This window comes from Miniopterus schreibersii (assembly GCF_964146895.1).
Source record: "Miniopterus schreibersii genome assembly, chromosome: 1".
Taxonomy (NCBI): Eukaryota; Metazoa; Chordata; class Mammalia; order Chiroptera; family Miniopteridae; genus Miniopterus; species Miniopterus schreibersii.
This window is the reverse complement of record NC_138101.1, coordinates 132,958,970-132,971,443: the sequence shown is the minus strand read 5'-3', so window position 1 is coordinate 132,971,443 and position 12,474 is coordinate 132,958,970. Positions and strand designations below refer to the sequence as shown.

The 12,474-nt window shown below is 45.6% G+C and overlaps 1 protein-coding gene across 1 annotated transcript; it reads left to right on the top strand.

The window, feature by feature from the left end:
• The first annotated feature begins 396 nt into the window (after nt 1-396).
• On the top strand, nt 397-3,025 carry LOC308548165 (cathepsin G-like). The gene is made up of 5 exons (XM_081119271.1): nt 397-475; nt 1,237-1,384; nt 1,820-1,955; nt 2,123-2,377; nt 2,780-3,025. The coding sequence occupies exons 1-5, from the start codon at nt 421-423 to the stop codon at nt 2,957-2,959; spliced, it is 774 nt and encodes a 257-aa protein (XP_080975397.1). The 5' UTR covers nt 397-420; the 3' UTR covers nt 2,960-3,025.
• Nucleotides 3,026-12,474: the final 9,449 nt, after the last annotated feature.

The following is a 12,474-nucleotide window of genomic DNA, read 5'->3' as shown; positions in this document are numbered from 1 at the left end:
GGACCAATGGGTGAGGACAGATAGGCTTCAATCCCAGAAGGGTAGAAAATGGAAGTAATAAGCAGCTAGAAGCTTTTGTGCCTTATTGGGATTGTATTGAATTGGGTGGGTTTAGGCTTCTGGGACACCATGCCCAAAGCCTGCCTCCTTGGTCCTGCTTCCCATTTCTGCTGAAAACATGACTCAGCAGCTGTGGGAGATTTTTTCTTGGTTGATTTTACTCTCTCTTCCCCCAGGTTGCTGGCAGTTTTGGTGGACAAACCTCCTGGCCAGCCAGGGGTGATGAAACCTATCACCCCAGTAGAAGAATGGGAATGGGAACTCTCAAGTCTCCACCCTCCCTTCCTTCCTCTCTCAAGAGCTAAAACTGTGGCAGGAGGAAGCACCAAGAGCAACTGGCTGAGCAACATTCTTGGAGAGATGAAGCTACTCCTGCTCCTGGTGGCCTTTCTCCTACCCTCCAAAGCTGGGGCAGGTAAGTGATCATCCAAACCCTCAGAGTCCCAATCCCATCCCATAGCCTCTGGACCCAGACTGCCTATGCATGTCCTAGCTCTGTGTCATTGGATAGCACACTATTTGAGTTCACATTCCCAGGTCCTTCATCTATAAGTAGGAATAATAGCAGTACCTACCTCATAGAGCTGCTATCACAGTTACATTAGGGAGTGTCCACGAACCTCTTGGCATGGCCCCTGGCACATAAACATGCTCTGTAACTGTGCTCTATTCATTTTTCTGCAGCCCATCTGTCAAAGCCTAGGAGACAAGGATAGAGCAATAACAGTCCCATCACCTCATATGTAGATTCTTAAAAAACACTCCGTGCTGCTCATGAGCTGGTCATGAGGTGGTCTTAGAGGGATCAGGAAGAGAACATACCAACAACTTCAAGGAAAAGCCACTCCAGAGGGCTCTGGAATTTCCAACAGGACAATAGAGCTCTCCCCCACTTGAGAGGCCTAATTGGCCTTTCCTGGACCAGGGGTTGTTTTTATTTTGGAAAGGAGGGGACCTGACTTCTGGAATCGGGATACAGCAGTGTTTCCTGCTGAATCCTGGAGCCCTCTCCCATAATGTAGTACCCTGCAGACCCCAATTCTCACCACCAAACCCTCCTTTCCCTGCATCATCTCTGTAGCTTCTCCATCTTCTAGCCTTTCAAGAGTCACCAAGCTAGTGCCCTCACCCCAGGTTCGGTGAGTGCAGAGATAAATGCTGAATACTTTCTTCCAGGGGAGATCATCGGAGGCCGAGAGGCCAGGCCCCATTCCCACCCTTACATGGCATTTCTTCTAATACAAACTTCAGGGCGACAGGGCGTTTGTGGGGGCTTCCTGGTGCGAGAAGACTTTGTGATGACAGCAGCTCACTGCTGGGGAAGGTGAGCAACTAAGGAGGTTTCCAATAACCAGTAGACAGGCCCAGTGGTTTCATGAGAACATGAGGCTGAAAGCTGGGTTCTAGCAATGAGGGGGTGAAAAGAGACTGGGTATGCCCTGGGTGGCAGGGAACAGGATAATGTAAATCCTTGAGGAGAAAAGGAGATAAAAAACATGCATTAAAACTCAAACTACAAATTTAAGCTATTAATTTATCCTATTTATCTCTTTATCTTTAAGTTCACTGTGTACCCCACTATCCCCAGCTCAAGGCTTTGGAGAAACAGAAGGTAGAGAGATCTCAGCCCAGAGCCTTCCTGTCCCCTCACTTCCCTCAGCTGCAGTTTTGCTGCTCTGCCCTCTCACCTGCCCTGCAGAGCTGGCAGATTTTAGCTCATGCAACTCATACCTACCTCTAAGCCACCATTCCTTTGCAGCACTATAAAAGTCATCCTGGGAGCCCACAACATCAGGAGGCAGGAAAGGACCCAACAGCGCATATCTGTGCGCAGAGCTATCCGCCACCCTGGATATAGCGAGCAGAAGCTCCTGAATGACATCATGTTACTGCAGGTACCACCAGCCTGACCCTCTGGTTCTCCATTTGAGCTGGCTCTGTCCCAGCTTGGGGGCTTCACCTTGTCCTGGGACCCTGTTGGAGGAGACAGGGGCAGAGTCCCAGGGGGTGGTGGGTGAGAGCTTCACAGACATTCCCTGAGTGCCTGCACTCTTCCTGCCAGCTGGGAAACAGAGCCAGACGGAATCGATTTGTGAGGCCAGTGGCTCTCCCTCAGTCCCAGGCCAAGCTGCGTCCTGGGTCCTTGTGCACTGTGGCTGGCTGGGGCCGGGTCAGCCAGACCAGGAGAACAGACACACTTCGAGATGTGCAGCTGAGAGTGCAGAGGGATCAGGAGTGCAGCAATATCTTTCGTGCTTACAATGGCCAAACGGAAATTTGTGTAGGCAACCGAAGGGAAAGGAAGACTACCTTCCTGGTAAGGCCACAGGCATCTGCCTGCTCAAACTGACACAGAAGGGTCTGGGCAGAATTGGGCAATGGGAACACACTGCATCCCACGTCCTCAGTCTCAGAGCCAGAGTAAAGAGGGGTCTTTTCCCCATCAATCTAGTCTCTGAGGGAAGGGGAGGAGCACTGGACACACAACACATACACATGCAGTATTTTCATGGGAAAGGGAAAGGTACCTTGACTTGGCTTGAGCCAGAGACAGTAACCACAGCCAGGGTTGAAGCCCAACCAATGAAGGATCCAGGAGCTTGGCTTCTGCACTCCCACCATCCTTCTTCCTCTGAGGGTCCAATCTTAGGACACCAAGCATGGAGAGGTATAGAGTATGGAGGCCTGGCTTAGTGACCTTTCCTCTCACCACACACAGGGGGACTCCGGAGGCCCGCTTGTGTGTAACAACGTGGTCCAGGGCATTGTCTCCTATGGAAGGAGTAACCCAACTCCTCCCAGAGTCTTCACCAAGGTTTCCAGCTTCTTGCCCTGGATAAAAAGAACAATGAGACGCTTCGAACAGCAGGGGAATCACACTGAGACCCCTTGGGACTGACACTTCTTCTCTGGTGCAGATGGGGTTCTCAGACCCTTAATAAATGGCCATGTCTAGAGTGAAAATTACCTATTTCTCATGTTATTAAACATCATTCTATACAAAACAAATGTACCCAGGACTGAATTTGAGCTCCTCAGGAAAATGGAGTCTTTTCCCCAGGACAAACGAACCTCCCACAGTCTCTCCTGAGGGTCGGGATGAGCTACTTCCCTCCTCCAAGCCATCCAATCTCCATCTCCCCTCCCCACACAGCTTTGGGGAATGTGTTCAGATGGGGTAGAGAGGCTGGGACATTTCCTCCTCTCCCTTTTCTACAAAACTCATTGTCCTGAGAAGATGGTGGATGCAGTGGAAATATAAGGGACATTGGTGATGGTTGCAAAACAGTGGGAGTGTATATAATGCCACTGAACTCTACATCTAAAAAATGGTTAATAGGTACATTGTTGTCATATGTATATTTTACCACAATTTTAAAAGTAAAATTTTAAGCTTCTCTTGTGATACAAAAGGAACAAATCTCTAATGATAGTAGACTTCTTTGAAAAAAGTGGGCACAACCACTTCTGCCCATGTCCAGCATTGTTGGAGCTGCTTTTCCCTTCTGAGCTCTCAGGTTTCTGAGTCAAGGAAAAGAGGCATCACATCTGGCTAACATCACAGGCCCCAGAAACAGCTCCACCCCAGCATTTCCCTCCTGTGAACATGACGCTAAGAACAATAACAAATTACAAACTCATTAAAAATGACCTCACAAGAGCGACCAAGCTTCTCTCCCAACACAATGGCTAAGCTGAGGCACAGATGCCTCCAGCCCTTGGTCAGAGAAGCAGAGTGGTGATGAGCCAGGAGTTGGGTCAGGTGAGATAGGGGTAAAGTGGAGAGGAAGGAGAGCAGAGAGGCAACTGTCTGACAATGTTATCTGGATCCATGAGGAACCCTAGGAGAATCGAGGCCTAAGCCGTGTGTGGAGTGGAAGTGTAGCCCAAGGAAGCATCCCAATAGCTCAGAGGAAATGATCTATCAGAAAAATGTGATCGCATGGGCAAATGTAAGAGAAATTAGCTCTGGAAATTGTGAGAACTCATGGTTCTGTGTGACAAGATGCGCTCAAATACACATTGGCTTTGGGCCAAAGTTATATTCTCTCATCTTTGAATTTCTATGCTTCCAAAACTTCACAAGTATTATTTCATAGGTACTTAATAACCCAATGTGTTAACCCATGTTTATTTAATAAATCACTACAACACTGCAGAACATACTTGTGGTTTCCAAACTGAGGGTGGGGAAGAGGCATAAATCATCAAAGGTGAGAGGGCAATGACAGACCCTATAAGGAGCTGTCATGCCTGGGATAAACAATGAAAACGAGAAGACACTCTACATGTCCCACCTCTGGGGAATGACTGTGCAACAGATGCAGAAACACCAGAAGGATTATGTCCTGTTGGAGACATGATTTCAGAAGTCATATCCATATTCAATCATAAACGAAAAAAGAGAAGTCATCCAAACTCTCACGCTGATTGTTTGTATTCTAAGTAGAATCAGTCCTTGAAACCTTACCCTCCAAAAGCTGACAGCCCTCAACTACCTCTGGGAGGGAAATTGTGAGCAACTTCACCCAGTTCCTCACCAGCGGTAGGGAGCCTTGGGAGACAAAAGCTTAGCCTGCAATATAGTCATCACTGGGAACCAGATTGCGTGGGCCAGAGGGACAAGTGTGACCTGGGAAACTCAAAGTGAGGGGCAAAGCATTGTTTTTCTGCTTTCAGTCTCTACCTGCATGCCCCTCAGCTACTTTAATAGTGGGGCCTTTTAAACCTTTGCAATATCAGCAACTTGAGAATAACATTGGCTTTATGAAGATAACCAGGGACCACACAGTGAACTCAAGTACATTTGTCTGTCAAACTCCTCCCTTCAAGATCTTGTTCTGTCATGTCATCTTTCTAGTACTCTCATCAACATGCCCACTCACTTCATCCCCAATCTCTGATCCTCACCCCCATCTCCAACAGTTTGCAGTTGCCTGAAACCACCAAGAAGTTGATGGGTGACTGGGCTCTTGGCTAGTGTGTTTTAGGAGAGATCGGTGCTTGGCACTTTTGTTCTTATAACCCCCCACCCCCTACCCCCAGAATGAGGGCTATCAAAAAAATGAAGTTCTACAAAGAGTAATATTGGATAACTATAAATAATTACCTAATTACAAATTCAAGGCATGGTGAGGTCATATTCACACTCTTGGAAAATCTGACTTAGGAGAAGGGGACAACCTTTTCTGGCTAATGCCATGCCCCACCCCCCAAAGCCAGTTCCTCCATTCACAGGGTCCATGTTTCCCTCTTGGTGAATTCGTCGTGCTGACTCTCAACGGCATAAGAATGTGGTTCTTGCAACACACAGACCTCTGTGACAGGAAGAGAGATATGGCAAAAGCTCAGATCTTGAGAATCAAGAGACCCAGGAGGAAACTGGTGGTCAACAAGCCTGCTCCTCCTTACTTCACCTCTAGGATTGAAAAGCCTGGGGGAGAAAGCACACACCTACCTCTCCAGGCCTGATCAGTCTTTCAGAGAAGACGCTGCTGCTCCTGCTCCCATTGGCCAGCTTCTACCCTCCGTGGCTGAAGGAGGTAAATGGCCTGGCTTATCCCATCAGTGGCACTACCACAGTGCCCCAGTGAGGTTATCACTATGATCCTTTCTTGCCTCAGTCTGTAACCAGAAACTTGCTAAACTGCAGATTTGTCACTGGATATATATTGGGCAGGGCAAAAATAGGTTTACAATTGTAAGTAAGTGAAACACAGTTTATTCTTGTATTGTCACAAGAATTATCATGTATTAATTATTGTATTGTTTTCCATACAATACCCTGTAGTGTGCAGAAATCACAGGAAAGAAAATTACTTCCTGGGAGACCTGTGGGGCCCTCTCCCTTTCACAGCTCACATCCCTGACATCTGGAATGTGTCCTATTGGGATGCCACAGAATCCTGGTGAAGGGAGAAAGCTGAAATGAGGGCTGTAACTTACCATTCTCCAAGCTAAGAGTGGTTATCCACCCCAGTTGCTATGGTCTGAACCAAGAATGAAAGAGCTCGTTTCCCAGACGTCACCTTCGCCCTGTCCCCACTCTCACCAGCCTCTCAGCTCCACCAGGGCAGGTACCCACAACCTAACCAAGCCATTAAAGTGTTGCCTCACCACTGTTCCCATGGCCCTACTGGAGACTATCTCCCACCCAAGTCTCCTCTAGTCTATTTCCCCATCTCCCTCTGATTTCTAGTCCTTCGTACTCTTTCCTCTTTATCCTGACGGTAAATACCTTTAGGATAATACATCCGTGCATGCCAAGGTTCCAAGTACATTACGCCGGCTCCTCCTCAGCTGATAGCCAAAGCAAATTTGAGGACTTCTCATTTATGTCTTCAACAAGCATTTGTGGGCAATTTACTACATGCCTGACTCAGGGTGGGGGGGGGAAAGAAGCCAGGGTGCTCTGCTTCCTGAACTCAGATCCTTCAGACCTTAGATCAGACCCATCCTGGGAGTAAGCAGGACACAGAGGGTCTGAGAAGCTTGGGAACAAAGAAGCAACCTGGGTAGGTCACAGAGCATAATTTCCAGGTCTTCCAGGATGGTCTATCCTAAAGACAGATCCTTTCCCCTGAACGTGTACTGGAAGTGTGTTTGATTCAGAACAATGGCGGAGCTCCTCCTCTCTACAGGAAGAAACTGAGGCTAAGCAAAAAAACAAGTAATGCTGCAAGCCTGCCTTGCTGCCCACAGAAGCCTGCAGCCCCACCGCATTGTGTTGGGTCCCTGAAGTCTACTACAGACAACCCCCACCTCTGATTCCCCGATTGTTTCATGCCACCAGACAGTGCCTATGAGCACAGCGTTTCAGGGCAATTTTCTCTTTCAGGGGAGATTAAATGGGTTAGAAAAGCCAGCCTGCACTCCACTCCTACAATGCACCTGTATGTTTCTATGAAGACAAATACGGCTGGAGCAGATCTGGGGGTTTCCTGATGGGAGACGACTTCATGCTGACCACGGCTCACTACAAAGGAAGGTGAGGAGCACCAAGAATCCTTGTCTTCCTGGGGACCCTGAGTACCATCCAAGGGCCCGTAAATCAGGAAGGTCTTCAATACATAGAGCTGATGACTAGTCAGAGGAGCCATTTGATCTGTTTGGGCCAGGGCAAAGAGAGTGTGGATACAGGGGTGGAGCATGTGGAGAGAGGCCTGGGTGGCAAGACAAACTGCTGAAGAACTAGGTCTGGGTCACCACTGCAAAGCAAATAGGGCCACACTGCCCTCTTTTCCCTTCTCCCAGTCCTACTCACTGCCACTCTGCCTTAGGCTGGAACTTCAACCTGACTTTCAGAGTCTGAGTTGAAGCTGCCTTGATTTATCCTATCCACCTCTCCTTTACAGCAAACATGGGAAACCTCCACGTGTCTACATTAAGATCTCAAGCTTTCTGCACTGAATAAAAGGAAAAAAAATTTCAAACTGCAGAGACCAACTGAGGCACCCCCAGGATTGACCCATCCATCATCAGTCTGGGGCAGAGGCCAGAACGACGTTGGGGGGGAGGGGCAGGGTTCGCCAGACACTTAGTAAACTCCATTCCTAGAGTGGGAATCACTGGTTCCTTCTTTGTTCATCAAAATGGCCTATAGCTTATTGAGTGAATTTTTCTTCAATTTTTCAACAGTCTCTAAGTCTATTTTGTAAGAATGGATGCAGGAAAGTAACCTCATTTTTAAAACACCCACCATGGAGAAGGCTACGCTGAAAAGGAGTGGTTTGCTGAAAGTCTGCCATTGATGAGTATGCTCAGACTATGTGAAAGTACATTTTGGATTTAAAAGTAACACACATTCATCATAGAGAGGTGGTTAAATACAGGACAGGTAAGTAATAAAATAAAAGTTACCGATACTTACCTGGCAGGGGAGATACCATGATCACGAAGGTGGTTTTCCCAGGGCGAGGCTTATCCATTGCACTCCGGATGTGCTGACCCCTGCGATTTCCCCAAATGTGGGAAACTCCACTGCATAATTTGTGGTAGTGGGGGACTGGGTTCGCGCTCTCCCCTAAAAAAAAAAAAAAAGTTACCGAGAATTTCACCACCCAGAGATGACGGTCACTGATGCTTAAGCGTTTTTGCCCCACTCTCTCACTGTGTATTCATAGGATGTCGTTCCTTGAGCAGGAGTGGGACTGGGCTGTTTAGAACTCATCGCGCCTCCCTGTCCATTACTCTTTCTTGTGCCATCACACTGCTGGGAGTGTTGGGATAACCTGTCTGCAAATGTATATAACTTCTATGCCCAGGGACATCAGGGACAGGGCTCTCTGGACACTGCACCAGCAAAATAAGTATCACCCACAATATTAAAAAAGAAAAGCAGCCAGCAGGTCAGCTGTGCTCAAAGCCTTCCCTCACAAGAGTTAAACTCCAAGTGCAGCAACATCCTACTACTGAAGGTACCGTCTTGCTGCGTCAGGTGCACTTGCACAAGACCAGAGAACTTCTCCAACACATAAGGAAACCTCGTGCCGCTCTGGCTCTCCTGAGTTTTCATTTCTCTTCCTGCTGAGACCTGTCCCTTCCCTCCTACCCATCCTGGTCACATGACCAGTCCCAGTAATTCAGGGGGAAGGGAAGACAGTGCAGCCCCATTTTGGTGGCCAGGCCCCGAGGCCACTGGCAGACCTGGGCTCTCTTTCATCTTCCCCATTAGCAGTTGAGAAAGGCCACACAGACCAAAGCCATGATGCCCCTCTGCCTGCCCAGGGGGAAGATCCCGGTCAGGCCAAGGCAGGAGTATGGCCAGCTGGTGGTGGGTCACAGTAGGCACTTCAGACACTCGACAGGAGGTGGAGCTGACCGAGTGGGAGACCTGAGTGCAAATCCTGCTTCCCCAGCTACTACGGATTTGTGTATGAGACACAAGGAAGATGAAGACCAGCTTCAAGGTCAGGTCAGGTTTCCAGTGTTTACCTAGACACGTCCCAAGAGAGAGGAACTTGGGGAGCTTTAGGGAATGTGAGTGACCATATCTTCATGCCTCAGCCTGGGTCCAAGAATATAGTCTTTAGTGATTTCCTTTGATGCTTAGGATCAGTCACCCACAGCACAGTGAAATTGAAAGAGATGTGGAGATCTGAAGTCCTATGGTTTCCAATCCACTCAGTGGAGTCCATGTCCAGAAGTGAGGGAGCACAGAAGAGCAACCAGGGCAGCCTTATCTTTACTCATATTTCATGCAGAAGGCATTACCCTCAGTCCACAAACCCACAAAACACCACATTTTATGTGCAAGGCAGTTCATTGTGACCCAGATGACCTCATTTTAGAGTCCTGTATCCTTCAGACAGCACCACCAGTGGCTGGATGTGAGAAAACACAACGAATTCACAACAGCTGGACACAATGAATCATGTGGGACACACATAGAAAAGAAGAAAACTTCTTAAAAAGAATAGCAAATAAATCACAAAGCCAGGAGAAGCAAAAATCCTGCACATTTATACATAAGTTGAAAAGTAAATAAGGGCTTATTTTTCACACTAAACCGTCCCTACATCCATGGGCCAAGTGTTCCCTGGGGCTCACAGCCCTGGCAGAAGCACAGGTGAGAGAAGAGCTGAATGCTTGTGTGAGATGAGCAGGTGAACAGTAGAATGGGCACAAGCCAAGGGGCAACTTCAGGTCCCAGCAGTAAAGCACGACTCTTAGGAGAAATCATCACACAACAGAAATAGAGACCTCAGATGGTCGGCCATGAGGAGCTCCATAGACCCCCAGGGTGTAAGCCAGAGCCAGCAGCAGAGAGGTCAAAGGTATCCTCCACCAAGGGCAAGGGTGTGTGTCCTGGAAGGACAGTGCCTGTTGGGTCGGTCTTCCCCCGACACCTGATAGGAACACTTGACAGGGGATGATGTACCTTAGGAAGAATAATTATTGTAATGACTGAACGTCATGAGAACAAGGCTGCTCTTGATGGTATGTGTTTCCTTAAAATGATTTCTAAGTATGTTTACATGAATTTCTCCCTCTTTGGATCTAGTGATTTTTATTTCTAGGACTTTTATCTTATGTAAGATCTAAAGTGTGTGTGAAGTTGGCAGGGGGTGGAGGCTTATTCATAAAAATGTTCATCACACTCTTACTTAATAATAGACTCCAAATTGGGATCATATTAATGTCCAAAATAAGGAAATGGTAAAATATGGCATATCCCACTATGTATTTATTATGCAAAACTTCACGCCTATATTATCCACTGCTCTAGACAGCTAAGCTAAGGAAATGGAAGAAAGAAAGGAAACTAGACTAAAAATATTAATAGACAAGTTATAAGAAAAATTAGCATTTGGAAAAAATTCAGAGCTTATTAATTAATGCAATTTAGTATAGCAATAATTTTTTGCTCATCTGATTAGGAAGGATTTATTTAAAAAAATACTCAGATTCACTATGGTCACTGAGAAAATGGCATTTTCACACGTTGATCACAAAGGCCCTAAAAAATAAATAAATGAATAAATAAATAAATAAATACATAAATAATTAAAAAGTATTCTTTTACCCAACTATCAAGCACACCAAGAAATTTGGACAAAATTATTTTTTATAGATTTGTTACACGAGTCAAATCTTAGAAACAATAACAATGTCTAGCACAAATTTGGGGGGTAGCCTTTAAAGTGATTGAGCGCTATGGAACCGTTAAAGCTATGGCATAGAATTACAGATTGCCACATGGAAGAACGTGCCCCAGTTAGTAGGTCAAAAGCAGGTTAGAGAGCAGTGTGCAGTGATGCACCGCTTCACAGCAGGGATACATTCTGAGAAATGTGTTGGTAGGTGATGAGTATTAGTATGAGTTGTGCGAACATCAGAGAACGCACTTACACAACCCGAGGTGGCATAGCCTACTGCACCCCTGGACTATAGGGTGTAGCCTGTTACTCACAGACTCCAAACCTGCATAGCAGGTTACTGTACAAAACAACACAAGTTAAATCGAGCCCAAGGGAAAGCGATGCAATCAAGGGACTGAGTAAACACGAGATGTCTGAGGCCGCTGCCTGCATAACACGCGTCTTGTTTTACAGTATAAGTAGTACACACGCAAGTAAAAATGAAGGTATAGGATAGTAAATACATAAACCAGTAACGTGGTTGTTTATTATCATTACCAGGTATTATGTGCTGTGAACTGTATGTGCTGTACTTTTATACAACTGGCAGTGCACGAGGTTTACACCAACATCGCCACAAACATGTGAGTAATGCCTTGAGCAAGGATAGTTATGATGTCACTAGGCAGCAGGAATTTTTCAACTCCATTATAATCTTATGGGACCGCCATCGTATACGCTGTCTATTGTTGAGCAAAATGGGGTCTCATGATTATAAACAGCAATCAAATTTTTGTTACACCCATATTTTCCTTTTAGGCTTTTTTATTTTTTCTAATATATCCATTTTCCTAGTTTTTCTACAACATTCATGCATTATTTACAGAATTTAAAAGCCTGTTTTTTAAATATGAATGAGATTCTAAAATGATATTCACAAATAGATTTTAATAAATTGAGGCAAAGGTTTATGTTGAATGATTTAAAATATAGGATTCAAAACTAAACACAGCTATATAAAAATATACACAGAAAAAATCAACATGGGAATAAATCTGTTGACAGTGGTTGGGTGGGTAGTGGGATTAAGGATGACATTTTCGTCTACGTTTTAATTTATTCAATACTCTAAATTTTATAATTATTAAAATAATTTTATTTATAAATATATTCCATGTCAGAAAAAGGTAGACTTTAAATAAGTTGGTACATGGAATAGTTAAGATAATCCTAATGATTCTAACACATAAACTTTAGCATTTCCATGACTTACACAACAAAGGTCTATTTCTTAACCAAGTCTAAAATGAGTCTTCCTGGTGAGCAGTGTCCCTGCTTACTTCAAGTGTCCCAGTTTGGACAATAAATTACATGGTCAGTCCATGCAAAGGGACCCAGGCTCATTCCCCTAAAATAGCTTCCAAGTTCCCCAGGTTCACCTACATCAAAAACCAAGGGGAAAAACCTAGATGGTCAGGCACGAGAGTATGTTATGGGCAGGACTAGGAGGTGTCCACATCCTATCCTCTCATATCCCGTTGCTACGACAGTCCCACAGCCACACTTGGCTTTAAGGGACGCTGGATAACACAGTTCACCTATGTCCCCTAGAAGAAAAGGAAATTGTTTTCACAAACTGTTACCTCTGCTTTACCACAGTGCTTAATAGTGTTTGCTGTCTATAAGGATCAAGAGCCGTAAATATTTTTCTGCTCGTAAAACTAACACTTCCATTATAGAAAAAATTCTGTAATATAAAGGTGGGGGGAAAGATTCACATAAAATAGATGTTCTGTTGTTGCCCCTCTTTAACAGAATTAGTATCAACTTGTAC

What these genes read in the sequence shown, in the direction of transcription:
- LOC308548165 (XM_081119271.1), top strand. Translation starts at nt 421, where the DNA reads ATGAAGCTACTCCTGCTCCTGGTGGCCTTTCTCCTACCCTCCAAAGCT. An exon ending in GCAGCTCACTGCTGGGGAAG is followed by an intron (nt 1,385 to 1,819) that starts GTGAGCAACTAA and finishes ATTCCTTTGCAG; the next exon opens with CACTATAAAAGTCATCCTGG. An exon ending in AAAGGAAGACTACCTTCCTG is followed by an intron (nt 2,378 to 2,779) that starts GTAAGGCCACAG and finishes CACCACACACAG; the next exon opens with GGGGACTCCGGAGGCCCGCT.